Source organism: Heteronotia binoei, chromosome 21 (genome assembly GCF_032191835.1).
Source record: "Heteronotia binoei isolate CCM8104 ecotype False Entrance Well chromosome 21, APGP_CSIRO_Hbin_v1, whole genome shotgun sequence".
NCBI lineage: Eukaryota > Metazoa > Chordata > Lepidosauria > Squamata > Gekkonidae > Heteronotia > Heteronotia binoei.
Genome location: NC_083243.1, coordinates 126,664,530 through 126,691,255, shown reverse-complemented (window position 1 = coordinate 126,691,255; position 26,726 = coordinate 126,664,530). Strand labels below are relative to the sequence as shown.

The 26,726-nt window shown below is 42.4% G+C and overlaps 2 protein-coding genes across 3 annotated transcripts in view; one reads left to right on the top strand and one right to left on the bottom strand.

Moving 5' to 3' along the window:
- Positions 1 to 26,726, bottom strand: part of ANO3 (anoctamin 3) — a 328,242-nt gene that overhangs the window by 59,013 nt on the left and 242,503 nt on the right. For both annotated transcript variants that reach the window (XM_060262282.1, XM_060262283.1), the window contains 2 exons: positions 26,543 to 26,639; positions 23,235 to 23,295 (listed from right to left, as the gene is read on the bottom strand). In XM_060262282.1, the coding sequence (XP_060118265.1) occupies positions 23,235 to 23,295; positions 26,543 to 26,639 (158 nt within the window). The remainder of the gene's footprint in view (positions 1 to 23,234; positions 23,296 to 26,542; positions 26,640 to 26,726) is intronic.
- MUC15 (mucin 15, cell surface associated) lies at positions 2,493 to 12,423 on the top strand. Its single transcript, XM_060261331.1, has 4 exons — positions 2,493 to 2,498; positions 2,654 to 2,996; positions 8,995 to 9,150; positions 12,235 to 12,423. Exons 1-4 carry the CDS (start codon positions 2,493 to 2,495, stop codon positions 12,396 to 12,398), a joined length of 669 nt encoding a protein of 222 aa, XP_060117314.1. The 3' UTR covers positions 12,399 to 12,423.

Genomic DNA, 26,726 nt, shown 5'->3' with positions numbered 1-26,726 from the left:
GAATCCTTGGATACAAGGTGACCACTGTCGGATCGGTCCCCCAAATTGGGCCGAGCAGGTGACATCACCTGCAGCCACAACTGCTGGTGAATCCGATCCCAAGGGAGTAAAGGGTACAAAGCGGCCCTCATCCTGAACTCCTGGTTGTATTGGATCCAGGCCAGGCCGCTGAACATCGTATACCCCTTGTATATGATGTCCATATATTGAATCAGCGCAGCGGCCTGCCAGGGCTGCGCATGCGCTATCACTCCCGCATATATGAAAAAACCCAGAAGCCAATTGGCCCAGGTCCTGTCAACCTTCCTTTTCTGCAGCTTCTCCTTCTCTTTATCACCCAACTCCTCCTTGTCCTTCTTTTCCAATTCCCTAAATAAGAGGGAGAATACGTCTACGTATTCTCCTTTTAAGATTTTTCCCTTGTGGCCGGAAGCAAGTGATCCCCCAAGGGCAAGGCAACCTCACGAAAGGGCATAGCCCCAAAGGTGACTGTCCCGTAAGGAGATGGGAAACCCCATCCACTCGACAGCCCCGCTGCTGCCCCCTGCTGCCCAGAACCCGGCCAATTTCCAAATGGACCAAACTGGCCCTGTGACCACATCCAGTTGCCCTGTTGCCCCAGACCTAAAGATGAAGGAGCCCCAGCACTACCCGGTGCAGCCCCTACCCCATTAGGAGCCGCAGATCCCAAGGCCCCCTAGGGCCACACAGGCCCAGTGTAAGGCAGCGAATTATCCCCCGACTTACCCTGAGGCAGAGCTGGCACCAACGCAGACCCGGCACCGAGTATCCCAGACGACGGAGCCAACAAGCCCTACAGCTCCTCCAGTCGAAGATGCAGACGACCTGCCCTCCAAAATAGATAAACGGGTCAATATATCTGCTTGCAAAGCCCGCTTAGGGACCCGCCCCTTCTTAGGCATCTGAGAAGGTGGAAACCCCGATGCCTGCTCCAAGGCCTGCAGTCTCTGAAAAATGACTGCATTCACCTCATCCTCCACCTTCTCATCCAGTAACGAGGGGGGCGGAGGACGCTTTGGCGGTGGTCTAGGAGCCTTAGGAGCAGGCTTCTTCCCCTTTGATTTACCACCACCTTTACGCCCAGACATGATCACCGAAGAGCACAGCCCAAATCTCAATTAAAGAGAAAATAGGAACTGCTGCAACCCCAGCAATCACTCTGATCCACAAAGGGGAGCTGCAAAAGGAAAAAAACCCACCAGAGCCTACAATTATCACACCAGAAAAGAGAGGGGGGGGAGAGGGCCTAATTCTGTACTTAAAATGGCCGCTGCCTCCCTTAACTTAAAATGGCTGCCGCCTCACTATACCTAAGATGGCCGTCAAAAAGAAGGGAGAAGAACCCCACAAAAAAATGGCTGCCTCGCCCCAGGCAAAAGAACAACCACTCAGGCTCCTCCAAGATGGCTGAACCCCTCTCCACCCAATAACTACCTCAATTTTTATTTTTATTTATTTATTTTTATTTTTTTCCTTTTTTTGTTGTTGCTGTTATTAAATGCCTAACAATGCCACCCCAAGAGATTTCTCCAACGCCTAAAAACCAGAGTTGCAGGGAGAGATGAATGCCCTTACCTACAAGGCAAACTGACCCCGCCCCGCTGCCACTTCAAAGGCCAAAGAGCGGAACTTGCAAGGGGGAAAAATGCTGCCCCTCACACACGAGGCAACCTCCCCCTTCCTCTCTCCCCCACCTCTGCAATGAGCCCTTACGACCACTTATCAGCCCCGCTGAGCTGCAGCACAATGCCAGCAGCCCTTATCGAAACAGGGGAGAGGGAACCAAATGCCCTAAACAAGCCTCTACTGGTCCCGCGACGTTCTCCGGCCGCCTCGAAATGGACACAAACGCCAGGCCTGATCCCCGCAGGTACAAGGCAGGAGCGCAAACACACACTCCCTGCTGCCCAAGCACCCGAAGAGGACTGCCAGGACAGAGGCAGAGGCTTCCAAGCAAGCGCGGAAGCCCCTCCCCTCCAAGACGCACCGAAAGGCTGCCGGAGGCTCCGATGATGTGACAATAATATTTCCTGTTCAACCATGAATATGATAGTAAATTGGATAATGAATGTAAGCAATGTGTTCATGGAGTCATTTCACAGTGTATGATACTGGAGCACCACCTAGTTCATTTCTCATGTTCTAAAGGTGAAAAACCCAATGTCCTAGTCTGGGAAACATTCTTATAAACCCACAAATCACTCCTGGTCACAACTGAACCAGCAGAATAGGAATCAAAAGATACCCTTTGTAAATTTATCCAGGTATCTATTTACATCTATATAACTTTTTAAAAAAATTTCTCCCCACAGGTGTTCTGCATTAAAATAAAAAGTGTTGTCAAACCATGCTGGTCTTCCAGGAAATGGTCTTTATTTTGCTGCTTGGTTGTTTACAGCAAATTAGATATACTGTCAGCAATACCACAGACTCCACAAGCACTTTAAATAACACTGGCAGCACATCCACATATGCAAGTGAATCATCTACAAATATAAATACCAGCGTAACATCTGTTGTCACATCACCAACAGTCACTCATAGTGAAACAAGTTCAGTAATAGAATATGACACTCAAAACAATGGCACAACTCCTCTTGACACAACATTACATCAAACTACATTGAAGCAGACTTTTATAAGTGAAAACAGAATGTCATCTCCCTCAGAAATTCCTTCAACCACAAGCAACATGTTGATAATTTCTGAAAGCTATGCCAATACAACGTACATCAAAACATCAGAAGCGGTATCAAACAGCTTCACCGAAACTACCTATGATGTCAGTTATACTACGATGGTCTCCACCAATGATGCTCAAGCAACCACTGTAACAGCTCATCCCAGTACTACTTCAGTTATGCCATTGACTACTAGCAATAATGCCAAAACAGTCTTAAGGACAACTGTACAAAGCACAAGGCTGCACTCCAGTTTTACAAACAGCTCAGAAGAAACACATGAACCCAGAAAAGGTAAATATGCTTTATCTATTTTACATACTTATATTGATGTACTCCACCCTGAGCCCCCATGGGGGAATGGGCGGAATATAATAATAATACATTTTCATTTCAGTATATTGCAACTGTCCTGCAGCAACTACTACACAGTAACCCTAGCTACTCAGCCCTGGTATATCCTCACTATATACCGTAGATAAAATAGATACAATTGTGATCCCACTGTTCTAGTTTTGACTTCAAGAAAGATATGATAAAATAGATATTAGAACAGGAAATTGAGATATATATTGTAGGACGGCAAATCCATACAAATGTCAGTTTACATATGCATGACTTCAGATGAGCTTCTCATCCTGTGTTATATCTGTTCAGGTTTACCAAATTATTTATGAAACTAGGCCCTTCTATGGGTCTTCTAATAAACAAAAGGTCACATTCCGCTTTTCAGACCACTAACAGTTATTTTAACCTTTACGCTTTCAGTTCATGTCAAACGAAAGCACATTCAAACTTCTCAGCTCATTGGCTGTTCAGGAAATAATGAAAACCTTAGGACTGAGTTGCTTGTTTGGGCATATATAGCCATAAAATCAGTGTGCTATCTGACCTTCCTAGGTTGTTGGTTTTCCTTTTGAAAATCTTTGTGTGACCTGTTTGTCTGAAGTTATTTCACAGATATTTCCCTTCCTTCAGGAGAAGAGTGTTTCTATTTGTACTTGGTGATGATGATTATGAAATAAATGGAGCATTTTTCTTCTTATCTTACTGTTCTTTTGACTCAAAAGGTCAAGAACAGTTTGAGATCAAACCCTCTTACACAAATGGAGCATTCAAAGGGATAATAAAAACTGCAGCTTTTTACTCCTATCAAACTCAGTGTGGATGCTTTCAGACAACTTACTACCGTACCTGACAGAGCTGATTCAACTATTCAGAAGGAACACATCATACAGTCCTTTCATATAGTCATAAGACTTTATAATTCAAGTGATAAATGTTTACCTGAAACTTTCTGCATGTCCAGATCTCCTGAATGTGGACAGCTAACACATTCTGGTCAAGGCTTCTACCCTACACATTCATGTATATCACTTGATTACAGTTGATGACTAGCAACTGAATTCCATTGAAAGACATTGCATTTTATGTGGTATAAGGTGATATGACGGATATGTGATATTTAAAGATTCAAGTAACGACATGAAATTACAACTGTGTAAAGTTGAATAACCATGTGAGAACTAGCTTGAAGCTGTCCAGAATGATATTTCATTTCATTTCATTCGATTTATATCCTGCCCTCCCCACCGAGGAGGCTCAGGGCAGCTCACAACATAAAATTCTAACAATAAGATTAATGAATATTAAAATACATTAAGTTTACAGCAGTTAAAACAAGAAAACAAGAAAACGATCTATCAATGTGCTATCCTACAACCTTCCTTTGGGGTTTTTCAGGTACCGGTCAGTTATATGCCAACCGGAAGAGGACTGTCTTACAGGCCCTGCGGAACTGCCCAAGGTCCCGCAGGGCCCTCACCTCTTCCGGTAGCTGGTTCCACCAGCAGGGGGCTGTAATCGAAAAGGCTCTGTCCCTGGTTGACTTCAGACAGGCCTCCTTCGGCCTGGGGATTGTTAGTAGATTTTGAGAACCAGATCTAAGCACTCTCTGGGGAACATGTGGGGAGAGACGGTCCCTAAGGTAGGCAGGTCCTAGGCCATATAGGGCTTTAAAGTTAATAACCAGCACCTTGTACCAAACCTGGTATATTATTGGCTGAATGTGCTCCCACCTGGGGAGCCCAAATAACAGCTGGGCGGCGGCATTCTGCACTAGCTGCAACTTCCGGGTTCGGCACAGGGGCAGCCCCATGTAGAGGGCATTACAGTAGTTCAGCCTTGAGGTGACCATTGCATGGATCACTGTCCCTAAGGTAGGCAGGTCCTAGGCCATATAGAGCTTTAAAGGTAATAACCAGTACCTTGTACCGAACCCGGTATATTATTGGCAGCCAGTGCAGTCCCCAGAGCCCCGGCTGAATGTGCTCCCACCTGGGGAGCCCTAATAACAGCCGGGTGGCAGCATTCTGCACTAGCTGCAACTTCCGGGTTCGGCACAGGGGCAGCCCCATGTAGAGGGCATTACGGTAGTCCAACCTTGAGGTGACCATTGCATGGATCACTGAGACCAGCCAATAGTGTGCCAATTCGGCCGGATCTAGTGTTGATTTTTTCAGGAGAGGGCGGATCACCGCCTCTTTAAGAGATGCTGGAAAATGTCCTTCCGTCAGGGATCTATTCATGATATCCCGTACAGGATAACTGAGCTCTCTCTGGCAAGCTTTAATAAGCCAGGTGGGGCAAAGGTCCAGATCACAAGTTGTAGGGTGTGCAGACAAGAGGATCCTGTCAACTTCCTTCAGGCTGAGAACATTGAAACAGTCCAGAACACGATCCAAAGACAGGCACAGAGCCTCGGGTTCGCATACTGTCTCCAATGTGACAGGGAGGTTGCAGTGGAGCGATGCGATCTTATCTGCAAAGAAATTCACAAAAGCCTCAAAGCCGATCTCCAACTCCTTAGAATTTGGTCTGCCTTGTGGCAGCATTGTAAGAGTTGGAATTGTATTGAACAATTGTGTCGGGCACGAAATTGCAGACGCAATCTTAGCCGCAAAGTATGTTTTCTTTGCGGCTTTGACTGCCATCTCATAGGACTTCATAAACTCTCTATAAGATGTTCTAGTCGCTTTGTCTTGAGTACACCGCCATTGCCTCTCTAGTCATCTGAGTCCTCGCTTTAATTGCCGCAACTCCTGGTTGTACCAAGGTGCCGGCTTTTGATGAGGGCACAGAGGACGCCTAGGTGCGATTTCATCGATGGCTCTGGAGAGTCTATTCCAAGACTCCACCAGGTCATCCAAGGAATCGCCAGGAGGCCAGGGATCCCGTAGAGCCATCTGGAACCATTCTGGGTCCATCTGGCTCCATGGGCGAGCTAAAATACACTCACCGCCTAAACGGGCTTGGGGTGGGACATCCACATGAGCCTTAAGGGCATAGTGGTCTGACCATGGCACTGCTGAAACAGTAATATCGTCCACAAAAACTCCCGCCGCGAAGACCAAGTCTAACATGTGCCCTGCCTGGTGAGTGGGCATTGTAACAATTTGGGAGAGGCCTAGCATCACCATGGATGACACTAGGTCCATCGCCTGACTGGAGGTCGTGTCATCGGCATAGACATTGAAGTCACCCAGGATCAAAAGCCTCGGGTACTCCAATGCCCAGCCTGTTGCAGCCTCCACCAGGGATGGTAAGATGCCAGCTGGTGTGTTAGGTAGTCGGTACACCAGCCAGATCGCCAACCCCTCCCCAACGTCCCACGCCAGACTGGCACATTCAATGCCCTTGATCTCCAGGGCCAGGAGAGCCTGGAAGGAGTAAGCCTCTCGTATGAATAGAGCCACCCCTCCCCCCGCCCGCTAGTCTGTGACTGGTGAAAGACCGAGTATCCTGGGGGGGGCATCTGGGAGAGAGCTACGGTCTCCCCATCATGCACCCAGGTCTCGGTCACGCATGCCAGGTCCATATCCTGCTCAAGCAGAAACTCCCGAAGGATAGAAGTCTTATTATTTATGGATCTGGCATTGCATAACACCAGTGACAGAGGTGTTATGCAATTTAACCTGGCCCCACTACCTGCCACCATCGGGATGAGACACAGGCTGGAAGGGGGTCGAGCACTGTCATGTCTCGGCCTCCTTCCCTTTTAATTCTGCCTGTTCCCACCATCATACCTTCCCCTCCCCAGGAGTACTGGAATACCCAGGCCAGTCATCTCCTGCTGGTGTCCACTAGAACTTCAGACCGGTGAAATAGCTGAACCTACTCCCTCTTCAACCCTCCCTTCTCTAGCCAATCTATCAATTATGCTAACCTGCCAATAGTGTCTAATGGTTATTTAATTAAAAACCCCGCCCCAAATCTACCCATTAATTCATTAGCTAAAAATTAATTAATTAATTAACTCCATTGGCTCCTTAAGTATAAAACCGTCCCAATTAATTACTTTTCCCAAATTAATTTGCCACAGATACAGTTTCCTCAAATTAGCCAATTAATGAAACAGTAATCTAATTTAAATAACCAATGAATTATAGATGTGCTTTTAAATAAGTGACCACACTGAGATGGTATAGGTGAGGCTAAGAGGCTCTGCCTAACTCATGGGAGCACCCCAAAAGGCAAGAGACCCCTTTATTGATCTGAACCGGAAATTCCAAAAGTCAGGTCAAGAGAAAATACTTTCTGCCTGAACCACAGAGCCAGCCAAGGCTCCAAACAAAGGGTTTCTGTCTAAAGTTGCAGCAGGCATCCTCGAGGGCTAGTTCCAGATGCTCTCCTCCCCTTCAATGGAATGGCAGTAAGGTAAGGCATCTGCATTTTCTCCCTGATGGAAAAGTTTTTATTAAGCAAGCAAACAAACAAGCAAATAGTAAAAAAGAAACAAATACATCCAAAGCAACAATAAACGAAGAAATACAAAAAAACCCCAAAAACAAATCAAGAAAACTATAAAACACAATAAAACACAATGAACACAATAGAAAATACACAACCATACAATTAAGAAGAAAAACCACTACAACTACAAACTCATTCACACTAAGGAATGGAGAGGATCAATAAACTTCTGTTACTCCAAATCAACACCTTTACTTTTTACCCACTTGTATATGGGATCCCATTAAGGCATCTGCATTTTCAAAGCTGGCTGGCCACACCTGGCTAATATTCTCCTATCTCCAGAACCCCACTCAATCTCCTTTTGTGTGATACCTATGCTAATGTACAAACCTATTATACAGACACCTTTCCTTCCTGTTTCCTCCTCAGAGTACTAAGGTAAAATTAATCTCAAACATTAAACCATTATGATCCTTCCTGACACCCATTAGGAACCCATTCCTACTTTTTGTCTTGAACTGGGAATCTGTTCAATTTGCCCTGGAAAACCCATCAACTGTCATTAGAACCATTGAATTCCAGAAGAGGAGACCACCCCTCAAAATACTATAAAACCTAAAAGCAAACCACAATCTGGTGCGCAATCTCTGAGGTGCCAAGAAAGAATCTACCCCCATAATGCTAGTTTGGGGTTTTTTTTGATGTGACACATTGGCCATATACATCTCTCTCTCCATCTTCTTCCACACAGATGTCCTGCACATCTGGAAAGGTAGTATCACCCTATAACTGACCCTACATGTCTTTATTCCTAACTCCTTATTTTTCCTAGTTCTCAAGTGTGTGTATTATTTTGATTGTGTTTGTGTGATTATAATCCAGTATATTTCCAAGTAAAATTTTTAAAACCCTTTAAATCTGGAGTCTTCTTACTGAACTGGACCTTGGTAGACAAAGGTGTGTGATTTCTGTACTCTCTTGGTCTCCCCCAGTCTCCTAGCTAATTCCCCAGTATCAAGATGAGACTATTTCAGGTGATTTTGGTAAATAAGAAATTATATTGGATGCACCTTTAAATGTCTAAATTAGCTCTTAGCTGCATTTAACCAAGTGTTTCTTGAGAATTTTCAATAACTCTGACTAAGCTTGGAAGCTGTTGTGAAGAAGTGTAAGAAGACTGTTCAGGGAAAGTCAGGTGGTTCTTCACTGGTACTCAAATTCACATGACTGGGAATTCAAGCTTGCCGTTCTATCTTAACTGCAAATGATGGAGTACCTCTTAATGAACAATTAAATCTGAGAAAAATAATATTGAAACATATCCAAACATTTGATTTTCTCATGCACCCAAATGAGCATTATTTTATACTAGATGCATCACCCACTCTCATCAAGGACCCAAGGCTCTGTAGCCAATTGTTATTTGGCTTGTTACTGACCTATCCCATCATTCAAAAACAGATGTCATTTTGTTTTCATTTTGTAGACTTGCAAGGGTCCTATGGTTGCTTAACATCTATTTTTGTTGTTTTTGCAGATAATCACAGCAAAGGAGGAGTAATATTTGGTGCCATTGTAGGAGCTGTGCTAGGATCTGCATTAATTGGTTTGGTTAGTTACTTCATGTGCAAGAAGAGAAAATCTGATGGTTTTGCTCATCAAAGACTTTATGATGACACAAGGAATGATCCAGGTAACAGAAGTCTAACAATCTGAGGCATAATAAAATCATTTGGTTCATGTTGCTTGAGAACTCTAACAGGTCTTCAATATGACAAAAGACATATATGCTTTTTTGTTGTTGTTGCTAGGGCACAATATCATCTCACCAAAGAGAAGTGGACATTTAAAATTGCATTGATTTTACCTGAAGCATGCATGCTCTTGAAGAATATAAAAGAAGCAAATAATTATTCTATGCCTAACTTACTTTGCTATAATGGGTTTAATTTTCTTTGTTACTACTTTAAAATACCCATAAACCACTCTCCATAAATGCATTATTTCAAAATACTTCAGAGAAAACCTTGGAATCTTATTTCTGCAAGTATGTTTATGTTTAATTCGACATATATCCTGCCCTCCCCGCCAAGGCAGGCTCATCAAAGTATTTCAGTTATTGGCATAATAATTGCACCAATATTCTCAGAATGAGCAGAGACTGTATTGTGACTGAATTTATTGTACTAGAGGGTGATATTGCTTTGTGCTCAGTACAGTTATTAGCAGCAATGAAGAGTAAAATGAGGTCTTTAATGGGCACAGGCATTGTGTGATGGATAGCAGGCATATGCATGCTTAGAGGCAGTGCATATTAGTGACACAAGATTTTGCTGTATGCTTCAGTAACTAATGTAAATTTGCAATACTATCTTTAGTGTCTTTTCCTTTTTGGAATCCAGTTTGAACATCTGACATTTCACATTCCATACGAGGTAGCAGTCTATGTTGTGAGATTTTTAACATCCCTTCAGTTGCATGAGAAATTAATGCAATGGTGTGATAGTTGCTGTAGTCTTTGACATCACCTTCTTTTGGAATTGGAATGATGAGCATTTTTAGTATGTGGACCATTGTTTTCCTTTTCACATTGGCATATTCTTATCAAGATTTTGATGAACTCAGTTTCTCAGGGTGGCTTTTGCTTAACTTTATAAAACTGTAGGTTCTTCTTCAAAAGTTTCTTTTTTGAAGGAATCTGCCATTTTTTTCATTTCTTTTGTATTGTTCTTCAGTGTATTCACCTCATCTTTATTTTTCTTTACTTTTCTCCCTTTCTCACAATATGAGAACTTGTGGACATTCAATGAAATTGCTGAGCAGCCAGGTTAGAACTGATAAAAGGAAGTACTTCTTCACCCAAAGGGTGATTAACACAAGGAATTCACTGCCACAGGAGGTGGTGACGACTGCCAGCATAGACAGCTCAAGAGGGGATTGGATAAACATATGACACAGAGGTTCATCAGTGGCTATTAGCTACAGCATATTGATGGAACTCTCTGTCTGGGGCAGTGATGCTCTGTATTCTTGGTGCTTGAAAGGGCAACAGTGGGAGGGCTTCTAGTGTCCTGGCCCCACTTGTGAACCTCCTGATGGCGTCTGGTTTTTTGGCCTCTGTGTGACACAGAGTGTTGGACTGGATGGGCCATTGGTGTGATCCAACATGGCTTCTCTTATGTTCTTATTTTGTTCCATTCAGTTAACATTTTTCTGTGTTGATCATTCAGCATGCCTAACTGCTTTAAATTCCCTTTTGATCTGTTCAAATTTGTGGAACAGATTTTTTGTTCTTGCTTTTTTGTGGATCTCTTCTATTTCTTTACACTTCTTCAGGAATATTGTTCAGATTGTATTTTAGCACTGTGAATGTTTTGATGTTTTTCTTCATCTTCATTCTAATTTTCATTATCAACAATTCATGGTCCATATCACAACCAACTCGTGGTCTTGTTTTAGCAGAATGAATAGAGTCTCCATCTTTTGCTTCTGATTATGTCATCTATTTGATTTCTATATTGGCTGTCCAGTTATGTCCATGTATACAATTGTGTGTTCAGTTGCCTGCAATGTGTTCACAATGAACAAATAGTTGTCTAAACAGAATTCGATAAGTAACTTTCCTGCTTCATGCTCCTAACCCAACTCTTTCAACAGTATTTGATTCTGCTTTTATGCCAATAAAGGCTAGCTTGAATGATTGATTGATTTTGCTTTGTTTTTTACTTTTGCATTCAGTCACCTATTATATCAGCACATCTTGGTCAGGTGTGCGACACTTGCTTAAAAGCTTCTTGGATACTTGCACAAAGCTTTCAATTTCTTCCTCACCGGCATCTATAGTTGGGGTTATGTTGACAGGCTTTTCATTAAGTCTGACTGATATTATTTTGTCAGACTTTGCATTATAGTCCCTGACTGCTTGTTCTACATCTTGCCTCAGTATTAGAGCAATTCCATTTCTTTTGTGTTTGTCATTTCCAGAGTAAAATATGTTGTAATTTTCTGATTGCAACCATGGAAGGGCCCAGCTGTGGTCAAAATTATGGTACAGGGGGAGGAAGCATTCCTGCCTCCCCACTGCTGTTTTCCTGATCCAAAATGATGCTTAGGAGTGTCATCTGCTCCACTGGGAGTGCTGCATGTGCACTGGATGGTTTCTTAGCTTCTCTGAGCAGTAGTCAGACCCCCCCCCCCCCCCCCCACAAATCAGCCTCTGGAACCAATAACTCAGCTCTAGGAATTCTCATTGGTTAAGTGGCACCAAGGGATACAATCCTAATTCAGGCATCACAGTCACTTCAGGTATAATTCTCCAATCGAAAGGATTTTGCTATAAGATACAGTGGTAACACTTTGCTTTGTAGGCAGTAGTAGCTAAATGTAATTTTCAGTTGAATATCAGAAATTCATATTTTGTGTCGAGCTAGTCACTCTTCTATTTCTATAAGCAGCTGCAAAAAAAATTCCATTCCCATTTCCGTACTGACTCAACTAGGTCCTACCTACAAGTTAATAATATGAATGATTCTTGTTATTATTTAAGTGCAGCTCATGAAGATATTGTTTTAAGGAGGGAGAAGATGAATGTCTTGATGGAGCATATATGGTTTATTATGCACTGTTTGAAAAGCAAGCTGGTGAGGTCTTGACAATCTATGGAAACTTTTTACTCAAAATGGGTTTTATTTAGTCACTAACGTTTGCAAATAGCTGCTCTATATTGACACAGCAATGCTAACATACCCCATAAATAACTATCAACATTATTTTACAGTTCAGCGACTGGACAGTGCACCTGAGTCTTATGGTGAGAGCTTTGCTGATCTGTCATACTACAATCCCACGATAGCCAATGAGACGACAGCCCAGAACAGCAATGCACAACCATATGATGCTATTCCAATGGATGACATTACTTTATCACCACCACTACCATAAAACTATAGAAACTAACGACAGTTTTTAAAACAACTCCATGCATTCTTCCCCCCCCCCCCCAAAAAAAAGATTGTTCAATAATTGTTTGCTTTTTTTTTCAGTGGCACAAATCCTGGGTTTACTAAGATGCCAAGTTTTAGATACTGTGTGAGAAACAAAGCATGCTAGCCATGGTTTACAAATTTATATATCTAGTATTACAGTTTTGGTTAAACTATGCTGTGGCTTAGATTATATATGCATGGATGTAACTGGATTAGTCAGTATTTGTCAACTCATGGATGAACATATGAATTCATTACTTGAAAAAAACAACTGAAGAAGATATTGGATTTATATCCCACCCTCCACTCCGAAGAGTCTCAGAGCGGCTCACAATCTTCTTTACCTTCCTCCCCCACAACAGACACCCTGTGAGGTGGGTGAGGCTGGAGAGGGCTCTCACAGCAGCTGCCCTTTCAAGGACAACCTCTGCCAGAGCTATGGCTGACCCAAGGCCATGCTAGCAGGTGCAAGTGGAGGAGTGGGGAATCAAACCTGGTTCTCCCAGATAAGAGTCTGCACACTTAACCACTACACCAAACTGGCTCTCCACCAAACTGAATTGTATTCTACCACAAGAGGAGTGATTGCATCCATTTCCCCTCCCCTCTACAGTCACTCCGAAGCCATGCAACACTCAACACTATCTATGGGAATCCTTCTTTTTGACAACGACAAGAGGCTGTTGGCAAGATGCAGAATTATGCCTGAGATGATGTGAACTGATATGAAATGTCTGTGGTTTTTGTTCTGTATTTGCTCATCTGTATATACAAGGTATACTGTGACGCTGTGTACTCACAAAGTTGTGAATATGCATATATGAACCAGCCCTTTAAGTCAAAGCATTTCTTCATTTGTATCATAAATTTACCCAAAACATTATTTATGGAATTCACTGTAATGAGATGGATGGCCATTAACTCAGCTGGTTTTATAAATGCTCAGATGGCGTTAAAATCCCAGAGAACAGATCTTCTGGTGGTTATTAGCCATAAAGCCTTAATGCATCTTTTCAATATCAGATGCTGCATAAAGAACAGTGGGTGATCATCCCCATCATGTCATATTTTTTTGTGAATTTCAAAAGGCATCTGGCTGTTTATTGATTTAAAAATTGCTGCATTAGATGGTCCAACCTAGCAAGGCAATTCTTATGTTTTTGTTTCAAATTAATAACAGGTAATGCGAACAGGAAAAATAATTACTTCCATTCAATAGAGGCAATAATTTTCTCCCTTTTGAATCAGGGTCTGCCACTCCAAACCATAGTTTATCAGTAAAAAAATATCCCCTCTCCCTCACCCCAGTATATGGACTTTAATTACATAGCAAAATACAGGTGGCACAAATTTAAGTATATTTACAGTTGGTAGATTTTCATGTCATTGATTGTTTACTGTGAGCAGGGCTTTTATGTAGAAAAAGCCCAGCAGGAACTAATTTGCATATTAGGCCATACCCCCTGATGTCAAGCCAACTGGAACTGTGTTCCTGCGTGTTCCTGCTCAATAAAAGCCCTGATTACGAGGATGATTTGGTCAAAGGAACATAAAACATGCCTTATCAGATAGCAAAAGGAGGTATTGGTAAACTATAATAATTCTACTTATTGCATCACTCTGTTATTATCTGCGGAGCAGTTTAGACTGTATAACACATCCATGCAGAAAGAAGAATGAACTTCAAACAGTTGATTTTTTGGGAGGAGATGGTATAAAAATCATTAAAGGGAGCCAGAAAACTGTACCAGGTTAATACAGTAGGCCTGTACAACTTGTGACACATCAAGCTGAACACAACCATTTGTCATATATTGGGGGCTTGTCAGATAATAATCCTTGTGTTGTTTGAATCCCAGGCAGGTAGTAGAAAATGTCCAACAAGCTCCTGCTAGGGCACCATACAAGGATAATGGAGGATATTTAACCTCATTGGTCTGCTGTTGTTAGAAGATAACACTAATTTTTACTCTCTGTTATGTCCAGGGTTAAAAACCAGCTTACCTGACCATCATGTTTTTTTGTTTACATACACTGCATAGGGTAGTTGTGCATAGTGTAAAATATCCTGTAATGACTCAGCATCCCAGAATGTATCAAAAGAAGTTTTCTGAATTGGTAACTGGAAAAAAATCCCAAAGGAAAAAAGCCCAAAGAAAAAACCTCACGGACATATATGCTCACAGGAAAAAAGCCCCCATGGAAAAATGCCACATGGAAAGAAGCCCACATGGAAAAGAAGCCCATACTGAAAGAAGCCCACATAGAAAACAGCCCACATGGAAAAAAGCACCCATGGGAAAATATGTAAAGCACCATAGATGTTTATAATTGCAGATAACTATTAATAATATTTTGTTGTTATTTTAGGATAACAAGTCATATTCACATGCAACAAAAAGTGACCATTTTGTTATTTTTATATTGTTATTTTAGGATCAAAATATGTCATATTCACATGCAACAAGTGACTATTTTGTTATCAATGAACTTTATTAAGAAGGAAAAAAAAATAATAACTGAAATTAAACTCTACATAGAAATATATATTTAAATAAAATTAAATATTTTAACTTTGTTAATTTACAATTTGTCAAACTTTTTAATGTTAATACATTGTGGTACACTCAGTGACCACAACAAAAGACTATCTAACCCTAATAGTAAAAGCAACAATTATTTAACAACAGCAATAATTAGTCAGATATAATTCTTCATTGCAAATTAGCCAATCTCTTTTAGCAACGAAGTTTATCTTCCACCTCCTCATATTGTTGCACAGAAGTGGCAACCATGTAATGTAGTGCCTCATATTTCCTCTTTTCTACCTCTAGGCAACCTTCCTGTGCATTAGCCAATGTTAGTTCGTGACAAGCCAGGTCCCTCTGCAGTCCATCGAATAGAGACTACACAGTGGGATGACTGAAATGGAACAAGGAATAAAGAGCATTGTGCCCCCACAACAGTTTATCTGGAATCAATAGCTTCATCGTTTCAAACATTCTATTATAGGTGTCCATGTTCTTTTTTCGAAGTAAAACGTAAATACATGGTGGATATGAATTACCCACCTTGGCATGCCATGTGTACGGTTGGTAAAACATATCTGGCATTTTATTTATTTATTACATTAAATTTCTATCCCGCCCTCTCCGCAAGTGGACTCAGGGCAGCTAACAACATTCATTTTCACAAGTTAAAAACCAATAAAATATAATTACAATTTTTAAATTTTCTAAAAAACCATTTAATGGTGCTGTATCGCTACAATATACAATGTAGGCAAGCAATGACGGAAAGCAATGGGTTAACCATAATCTGAAGACGCACAGGGCTGCGTCAGGTGACCTGAGGGTGGGGGCAAAGTGCTGAGAGCTCTCAGGGAGGAAAAGTTAGTTGAAGGAGAGAAACTGCTGAGGCAGGAGTTCAGTCAGTTGATGTCTGACAGAGTGGAGGCCTGTCAGAGAAGTCTGTCAGTGGGGACCTGACAGAGACTGAGAGGGTCAGTTAGTGCCGGCCAGAAGGGCTGAGAGGGCAGCTGATCCTGTGAAGAAGCTGGAGACGGAGACGGGGAAGTCTTCCAGAGACTGCCAGCTGGACAAACCCAGCCAAGAGGGCTGTGTGTGTGTGAGTCAGTTAAGACCGGAACGGTCACAAACACCTAGGAACCACTCTGAAGATCTAGTGAGGAGGTTGAGGGAGTGGATGTGGGTCTGAGACACCAAGAAGGGCTGAGAGGAGAGACTTCAGTCGAGGGGTGAGACTAGAAACATCAATCCCAAGAGGCCAGACCTTGGCTAGAGGTGGAGAGTGAGTTGAAGGGAAACTGTGAACCGTGTAACTGTGAAAGACTCAAGAAAGTAAAAGTGATTGTAAAGCCTGAAACAACAGAACAAACGTACTAGCCTATGTAAATATCTCCCATATCCCCAGTTTAAGACTTTTTGTTACAATAAATCTGTGGTTTAAGTTATAGTTCTCGTGAGCCTATATTTTGTGGGAAGAGCAAACAAAGCTGCTGTGGTCCCATCAAAGAAACAAGTAAAAATACCCCGAAGAGACCAAAATATAGAGATCCAGTGAGGCCGTGAGGCGGGCGCTGCTATACTCGCCCTCTCTGCAAGTGGACTCAGGGCAGCTAACAACATTCATTTTCACAAGTTAAAAACCAATAAAATATAATTACAATTTTTAAATTTTCTAAAAAACCATTTCATGGTGCTGTATCGCTACAATATACAATGTAGGCTAGTTCTTCTTTTCAGACGGTGACCACCTAGTACTCTATATAGTGTCGGGTAGCAGCTCTCTCCCGGTTAGATATCAAAGTCCTGTTGAAACAATTCGGTCTTACAGGCCCTGCAGAAAGTGGAGAGATCCAGCAGGGCTTTTATGGCCTCCGGGACAGCATTCCACAATTCTGGTGCTGCCACCGAGAAGGCCCTAGCTCGCATCAAATGAAACCTAGCCTTCTTTGGTCCAGGGATGGACAATAAGATTTTTTGTCCCTGAATGCAGTGTCCCTGAATGATTCCTCCCCTATCACCACCCTTTGTCCCCGATCTTGGAGAAAGGAGGTCAGCCACTGTAAGGCGGACCCCTGAATCCCCACATCGGCAAGGCAGCTAGTCAGTAGCTGATGGTCAACCGTATCAAAGGTGGCTGACAGATCTAATAATAACAGCACTGCTGAGCCGCCCCGATCCAGATGCTGCATGAGGTCATCTATGAGAGCGACCAGAACCGTCTCCATCCCGTGACCTGGTCGAAAGCCGAACTGGAATGGATCCAGTGTGGAAGTGTCATCCAAGAATCCCTGTAGCTGAGTTGCCACCGCCCGCTCTATAACCTTACCCAAAAAGGAGAGGTTTGATACCGGCTGATAGTTAACCAATATGGCTGGATCAGCAGATGGTTTTTTCAAGAGGGGACGGATCTTTTCAAGAGCTTGGGCATGCTTCTTGAGTCCTCTCTTACAATGGAGGCCTAGGTAACAGCCACTATCAGATCCGCCTTTTTTCATCTTTAGCGGGTGTGGCAGTTGGCCCCTTTCCTGGAGCACAACAACTTAGCAATGGTGATCCACGCTATTGTCACCTCAAGAATAAATCACCGTAATGCTCTCTACATGGGGCTACCCTTGACGCTGACTCAGAAACTACAGCTAGTGCAGAACGCTGCGGCGTGGCTGTTAATGGGGCTCCCTTGACGGGAGCACATTCGGCCAGTGCTGAAAGAGCTGCACTGGCTACCTATTGTGTTCCGAGTCCGTTTCAAGGTGTTGGTATTGACCTTTAAAGCCCTTTATGGTCTGGGACCTGTCTATCTGCAGGACCGCCTTTCTCCACATGTTCCCCGGAGAGCACTGCATTCAGGGGCAAAAAATCTTATTGTCCATCCCTGGACCAAAGAAGGCTAGGTTTCATTCTTTAAGAGGTGTGGGAAAGATCCCTTCTACCAGGGATCTGTTCACAATACCTTGTAGTGGCTCATGTAGCAATGCCTGGCTAGTTTTTATAAGCCAGGATGGGCATGGGTCCAACCCATAGGTTCTAGGGCGTACAGCAAAAAGGATCCTGTCGACTTCCTCCAGGCTGAAGGAGTGGACTGAAGGAATCTAGAATTGGACCAGAAGATGCATTCGGTGCCCCAAGTTCTTTCACTGTATCAATTATGGCGGGAAGGTCGCATCGGAGCAACGAGACCTTATCTGCGAAAAAACTCGCGAAAGCCTCACAGCCAATTTCCAGTTCTCTAATGTTTGGTTTACCTTGCGGTAAAGTTGTTAGAGACTGAATTATTCTAAACAATTATACTGGGCATGAGGTCATAGAAGCAATCTGGGACACAAAGTAAGTCTTCTTTGTGGCCCGGACTGCCATCTCATAGGTCTGCATAAATGACCTATGATGTTCTCGTAGCTTTGTTGCGAGTGCGTCGCCATTGTCTCTCTAGTTGTCTTAATCGCTGTTTCATTGATCACAGCTCTGGGGTATACCACGGAGCGGATCATGAACAAGGATGAAGAGGACGTCAGGGGGCGATCTCGTCGATGGCTGTAAAGAGCTGGTTATTCCAGATCTCCACCAGCTCATCTAGCGAGTCACCAGAGAGCCAGGGATTCCGCAAAGTCATTTGAAGCCGCAAAGGGTTCATCTGTCTTCGTGGGTGAGCTAAAACTTGCTCACCGCCTAAACGGGGTAGGGGTGGAATATCCATACGAGCCCTCAGGGCATGGTGGTCAGACCATGGCACTGCCTCGGCAGAAATCTGATCCACTAGAACTCCCACCACAAACATCAGGTGTAATGTGTGTTTGGCCCGATGCGCAGGCGCTGTTATTGGGAGAGTCCCAGTGCTGCCATGGAAAGCACTAGGTCCATCACCCAAGTGGAAGCCACATCCTCGGCATGGACATTTAAGTCACCCAGGACTATAAGCCGAGGATGCTCCAATGCCCAGCCTGCTACAGCCTCCATCAGGGATGGTAGGGCACTGGCCGGTGCGTTAGGCAGACGGTACACCAGCTAGATTGCCAAACTCTCCCCACATTCCACATCAAAGGTGCCATCTCCATAGATGGTATCTTTGTTTAATTCAAGCATAAGATCTCTATCACCTAAAACCAGAATTTTGTCTGGATTTTTCCACACCAGAATCGTGAATTATCAGTTGCCTATACTTTTCAGGAATGTCAAAATGTATGGTTCTTGGGTCAGGGAAATCACTGCCTGCTCTGTGATAGCTTCTGTTTCTTAAAGTAGTTAAGACCTCAGATATAAGAAGATAAGCAGAACTGAATGGTAAGTATCTGGAAGGAAGAAATTAATAAACATAGTTGGAATTAATAAAAAAAATGGTATAATGGGAAATTAATCCACTGGTATCTCGGGCTCGGGGGGGGGGGGCTGTTTTTTGAGGTAGATGCACCAAATTTGCAGTACAGCATCCAGTGCCTTTCCCCAAAATACCCTCCAAGGTTCAAAAGGGTTGGATCAGGGGGTCCAATTCTGTGAGCCCCAAAAGAAGGTGCCCCTATCCTTCATTATTTCCTATGGAGGGAAAGGCATTTAAAAGGAGCATGGTCCCTTTAGATGTGATGGCCAGAACTCCCTTTGGAGTTCAATTGTGCTTGTCACAACCTTGCTCCTGGCTCCACTCCCAAAGTCTCCAGGCTCCACCCCCAAAGTTCCCAGATATTTCTTGAATTGGACTTGGCAACCCTATTCCACGTGGGCTTCTTTCCATGTGGGCTTCTTTAAGTATGGGCTTTTTTCCCATGTGGGCTTCTTTCCATGTGGGCATGTTTCCATGGGGGCTTTTTTCCTGTGAGCATATATGTCCTGTGAGCATTTATTATGTTTTTTCTTTGGGCTTTTTTCCTTTGGGCTTTTCCCCTAGAACCCATAGAAACTTTAGGAAATTGCTAGAGAATTATGGGATTGACTAACATCACTTCTGAGAGGGTTTTTTTGGGGGGGGGGCAGGAGGTACATAGGACCGATGAATTGCTTTCCCCCATTTTCCTTCAGGTGCCCAGAAAAAAGGTGCAGGGAAGCTGATGCCAAAAGAGGGAGAATGCCCACATGCAGACTAAGGGGTTCAGATACCTCTTTAAATCCTCCAAATAAGCATCCAGTGGCAGTGCACATATGTTTACCCCACACACACATTGTAAACTTCCATTAGACAAATGAACATTGCATCTAGGAATCTGTACAAGTGAATTATAGTATGAGTCATTCTACTGTGTTGGAGACCAAATGCAAAAGACAATTGGGTATTTATGACTATTCTAAATTCATTCTGTAACTGTCTTCCTATCCCACCTGTTTTTCCTTTTTTATTGAACTATTCCAAATCTTGCTTTATCTTCCAGAAGCATCGTAGTTGCTTCTTTTACATAATACATTAATAATGTTGGAAATATTTTTCCTTCACAAATCCATGGTTTTAGAATATGATACAATCATAAGAAAATTTGTTAATAAAACAACCTGGTAACTTATAACCTCTTTGCAATGACAAATCATCAAATGGAACAGAAACTCTGGGTAAATTATATATAGAATGTACATAATCTTAAATTTATGTACAGATTTTGTCCATAGTTCATATTTCATTTACTCCAGAGAAAGGCTGATAAATAAGGATATTCCAGAATAGGTTATCACTGCAATAAATAGTATAATCAAAATGGTATGAATGTGAGAGAATTAATTTGAATAAAACTACATTTGAAAATGCTGGGGACAGGGAAAACCCTGATATTTTGAAATTCATATTCTGAGATTTGATTTTTTTAACATGTAATTCAACTGTTAGCCCAGAACTTGGAACCCTCTTGCAGTTTACAATAAAAAGGAAAGCTTGATTTTGCCATATGAAAGCATTCACTGTCATCTTGGGTTGTATAGAACTTGTGATGATGAAGCTTTACATGATCAATTATCTGGGGTTTCACCTTCTACCTCTGGAAATTACCTCCAGGGAGACTGAGACCTCCAAACTGTGCCAAGGCAACCATCCAGGGAGGGCTATAGGAGCAACTTCCCAGCTTGCTACAATGCCCAGAAACACCAGGCAGGCCAGGGGCTAGTATAGGGTTGCCAGGTCTCATCTTCTCCCCAGCAGAGGGATTTGGAGGGGGGGCATTCTGGTAGGGAGCGGGTCTGTCCTCAACATGAAGATGTCATGCAGGATGATGTCATTGTGCTGGAGTCATAGCACCATGTGTGCACACACACCCTTTCCCCAACCATTTAAAAGGACCTTCCCTTTAAATGGTGTGGGGGGAAGCAAGCACCATGTTGGGAGATCTGATTTTGCAAGGCAAAACTGAAAGAGTGGGTGCCATGTGCTCCTGCCCTGCAAGCTCAGAGATCCATAGTTGCAAGGCGAGAGCAAGTGGCTCCCTGCTCAGAAAGAGTGGGTGCAGGTGTTTCTGACCTGCAAGCCTGGAGATAATCAAGTAGTTTTAGTTGATGTCTATGAGAAAACATTTTCATGTGAAACGTGATCCAAAAGTCAACGGGCACATAAGGAAAATCACTCTTGGAGCCTGATCTTTTAAGGAAATTGGAAACCACAGAGAATTGAACAGAAGGAATGAAGGATTAAGTACTGAGGACTTTGTATTTTCAGTTCCCAGTGAATCCTGTTTCTATGGGATTTTTTGATTGCTGTGCATTTGGTATCGTCTTTACACTTACTGAAATAACAAAGAGAGACTTATTATTGATTTTTATTGAGTGTTTTGTACACAGTGTTTGTTGTTTTTCTGCTCCATCTCCAGGTGAGGGCTGGAGATCTCTCAGAATTACAACTTCTATCCAAGTAGATGGCAGAGATCAGCTCCCCTTGAGGTGTGTGTGTGGGGGGGAGTGAATAAGTTCACTTGGGTAGGTGGGAAGACAGCAAGGCTTGGGGGGGGGGGGGCACTCACCCAGAGGTCTTTAGTGATACATTTCCAAGTTGGTGGGAAATTCCTGGAGATTCTGTGGTGGAATTTGAGGAGCACATACAAGTTAGGACAGAGTGGGATCTGTCAGACCCAGGTTCTTGCTGTGGAAGCTGACTGGGTGATTTTGGAACAGGCATAGACTTTCAGCCTAACCTGCCTCACAGGGTTGTTGTTCAGATCACATGGGGGGAGAGGAGAATGATGCAAACTGCTTCCCCCCCCCCCACTATGAAAAAGACTGTTATTTTCCTATGTAGAACCTGAAGGAAGGGAGAAGGCAATGGAAAGCTGAAGTCAGAAAAAGGAAAGGATATAGGGATGCCAACTCCAGGTTAGGGGTGGGGCCTGGAAAGGGTGAGGTTTGAGAAGGGATAGAACCTCAGACAGGTACAATGCCAGTTCCTTCTGGGGAAGCACTGAAGATCACTCAGATTTACAACTGCTCTCTAGATGGCAGAGATTAGCTCTTCTTGAGGTGGGGATGAGTCAATGCCTTCACTTGAGTGGGTAGGAAGACAGCAAGTGTGGCAGGCACCCACCCAGAGCCTCCTTCTAGAGCCCATTGTATTTTTCTTCACAACGGGCCTTACTCCTAGTATGAAATAAAAGAGGAAGACAGAAACTGAGAAATGGTGGGCTGAGTTACAAGTAAAGATGATTGATAGGGGAAACTACAATAAAGACAGAACAGAGAGATAAATCTTCCCTCAGTCTTCTGATTAGGACCTGTAGGGTAATTTTTAAGTTCTGAAATTCAGACACTACTTGCATACTCCTTATTTTGGATTTTCAATCAAATTTGATCATTCTGAATTTGAGAAATTGATCTTATTTCAGATAAGCATGTTTTTTTTCCAGCAGTTTTCTAAAGACTGTCACTAACTCTCTTTCAGATCTCAGAGCCGCTCCTCAGATCAGTCTTTCAGCACTGGAACAATTGCACTTGTCATACTGATAGATACAGTAATACCTCTTCGGTCTTTAAATACACAATTAATCTATACCTTTGCAAATATTCTCTTTTCCTTTTCACCAGGCTCTTATACCTTTAATAATAGATACCCCCATATTCACATCTAGTTATGCTCCCCTTGCAGCATTCATTTATCTCTTATATGGATTATAAACATTGATTTTAAATCATGATATTTGTAAATTTGCATTGACTTCCTTTATTCCCTATAGTAATGGAGAACTTCACATTAAAATAATATGAATTAATAGTTCCAAAATCCTTTTTCCTATACCAAACCATACAAATTTTCAGAGCTTCTGAGCATAATACTTCTATAACAGTAACTGGTGTAAAAAAATCATAAAAATACTTACCCCATATCGCCATAAAAATAGCAAAAAAGACAGTCCCTCCATTATCAAACAGGTGGGTTACCTTAGGAGAAAAATAAAACACAGACAAGAATGGAGATTATTATCTTTGTATTAATTTTCTGAATTCTTAATTAAAGAGTGGCAAAACACCAGAAGTGATTTAATACATCTAATCTGCACAAAAGACCACAAGAAGTCCGGCATTAGAGAGCTGCCACCTTTCTTTGAGGGAAACTACCTTAAAAACAGTGCACATATACACAAAAATTTATACCCAGAATTAAACTTCATTGGCCTTAAAGGTGCCACTGGACTTAAACTTTGTACTATTGCTTCAGACCAACATGGCTATCTGCTATATCTTAAACAGATAGAATATACAGTACATGCTTCATTTGGCATCCCTCTCCTAACTATTAGGGATATATGCTTCTGTGAGGTCTTCCTTCACAGGATTGAATTGTTTATTGAATAAGATGGCAGAATGATTAATCATGTCAGACTGATGTTGCCTCTGGGGCGGAGTCTTACATTTGCCTCCTTGAGTTAAAAGCTCCTTGCAAGCGGAAAACAAAAAACCACCTACCATACTGAGTAGCTTAATTCACTCTACCACCTCAGGGTTGTACTAGCTCATTCTACCATTTGCAAAGGCTAGACCACAACCAGTATAAAGTCTTTGCAGAGCTGGGTGTGATGTAGAATAAAGCCAAACAAAAAGAATATCCAGGAATGTTGCAGTCAAATGGAACAGAAAGGGTGGCAGTCACTGATGCACCACTTCTGTAGACTATCTGTATTGACTCTCACCTTCTTTCAGTTTAGAAGAGATGCCATCTCATGTTTATTGAAAATATAATGTGTCAAAACGTAATGTGAGTCAACCTCTTTGTGAAAGCAACAGACGACAAAAATGTTCTAGACAAAACTATTCCAGTTTGCTTTACACTTAACATCCGGCTCATGTTTAATTATGTAGGTAGGCAGACTGGGATACCTGTAAAATGATCAACATCTGGAAAAATGGGGTGCTAATAGGGACTGGTGAATGGATACATAATTCTTTTATAACACATGGAAGCAGTGAAGCCAAATGGCAACTTTGGACTCTATACCATCTTAAATAGTAAATGCTGGTTTTTCACAAGGAAAGATTTTTTTTAAAAAAAAAATCAAGGGGTTATGTTTATTACTTAGCAGATAGCTGCTAGTACATAACAGACATCCTTACAGTAATGCTCACAGTAAGTATGTTTTGGAATGTTCTTCTCTTTTGGGATACTTCCCCTTAACATAATTCATACTAGCCTAGCTCTAGAACTGCACAGACAACCTGTCTGCATCTCAACTCACTGCACAGGGAGGGAGAGCAACTATAAGATCACTAAAACTTGCAAGATCACTAAATTATCTGCAACATACAAGCACACAGAAACTTTCCATGTACATGCCTAACTCCCAGAGGTCATTTTGTAAAAACATAGGTGGTGGAATTCATTAGCATATGCCACCCCTCCACCAGCCAAAAGCAACCCAACACAAGAAAACAGAGCCCCAGGCAAGTGAGGCCTGCTTGGGCTGGCTAGAGATCCCGTCAGCCCAAGCAGGTCTCACTCAGCTGGGGCTCTCCTGGGCCACCTTTCCAGTCAAAAGGCCAGCAGTGTTCTTGATCTTGGGGAAGGGGATGCATGTGCAGGCACTTCCCCTGAACATTCACATCATGCAGACAACTTGGGTATTGTGTGGAAGGGGGTAGCATGCTTTTACCTGCTCTCCCTCCCCACATGATGAGACACACAGAGATGGGTTGTCTGAAGAGGGCTCTATGCTGGAAATATCTAGCAGAACCCTAATTTTCTGTAAAACAAGTCAGGAGTCAAGTTGCACCTTTAAGACCAACAAAGTTTTATTCAGATTGTAAGCTTTCATGTGCTAGAAGCACACTTCATCAGACAATTGTCTTATGAAGTGCGCTTCTAGCACATGAAAACTTACATTCTGAATAAAATTTTGTTGGTCTTAAAGGTGCAACTTGACTCCTTATTTGTTCTACTGCTTCAGACCAACATGGCTGCCCACCTGGATCTACCTAATTTTCTGTGTCACCCTTTCAATTGGTTGTAATGTGCATCAAGAGTTTGGGGTGGTGACTAGATTATGCAGTATAAAGGCTGAGGTTTATCTGGAATCTTTGGCAGTTTCAGAAAGATAGCTCACAAATTTTTATTTAGCAGGTCTCCAAGTGAATTATGGCTTTCTATAAACATTAACCTTTAGTGGCTGTTTACATGTTTTTGTTCACATTGTAATTGCTTTATTGATGTCTTCTGGTTGTTCGTATTAATATACTTTAAGGGGATGGCATACAGAAAGGCAGGATATAAATGTTTTAAATAATTAACATTAACAAAATATTATTTTTACATGAATTGCAATTAGGGATGAGCACAAACCCGGAAAATGGAGGTTTGCCCTGGTTCATAAGGTCCCATGAACTGGGATTAACTTCCCCTGCTTTGGAAACTGGTTTGGGTTCATAAGGTTTGTGGCTCTCTCCCCCCCTTTTTTTTAAAAGCTGGTGGCAGCTTCCAAAGGTCAACAGAATTGAAGTGGGGAAGATGTTCCAAAACCAATTTAAAGGGAACATTCCTTTTTGAATGGGTTTTGCAAGCTGGTGCCATGCAGGAGTAGAGGCCAAGAGTGAATTCATCTCTTGGCCTCCACTCCTGCACATGCTTGCTGTCAACTCAAAACTAATTTAAAGGGAAAGTTCCCTTTAAGTGGGTTATGCATGCACAGAGCCCACTTGCAAAACCAATTTAAAGGGAACTTTCCCTTTAAATTAATTTTGAGTTGACAGTGGACAGGTACAGGAGTGGAGGTCTTTAATCCTGTGCATGCCACTGTCAACTTAAAACCCATTTAAAAGGAAAGTTCTCTTTAAATGGGTTTTGCAAGCACTCTGCTCCTGTGCAGTGCTTGTAAAACCCATTAAAGAGAACACTTCCCACGATGAACTCTGCAAACTTCCCCAACCACGCTGATGGTCCTGGGAGGACCATATAGAGATGGGTATGAACAGAGGCCTGGTTTGTGATAAATTTAGGTTTGTAATTCGGTTTGTGCCCATTCCTAAATACAATAACCAAATATGAAATCTTAAAGCATTTTGTTTGTTTTCTTCTTCAGAAAAGTTTGCCAAATGCCATCATTAATTCTGGAAAGCACCAAAATACTAAGCAGGTATTATGCAATTTGTAACTGAATTTTTGGCAAGCAAAGATATTCTGTCCCATTTTAAAGTTTACCTTTGCATAGATGCAGCTTTCATTCAGTTTTTGAAGAGTGCAATTCTTTTCACACATAGGACACATGATGGTTTCATTCGCCTCACAGATCTCTACGCTGCAAAAGGAAGTCAAGAAAGCTAATGGTTGCTAAAAGATACATCTTGGTGATGGTAGCCATTAGCAACTGGGTTTGGGGTTTTTA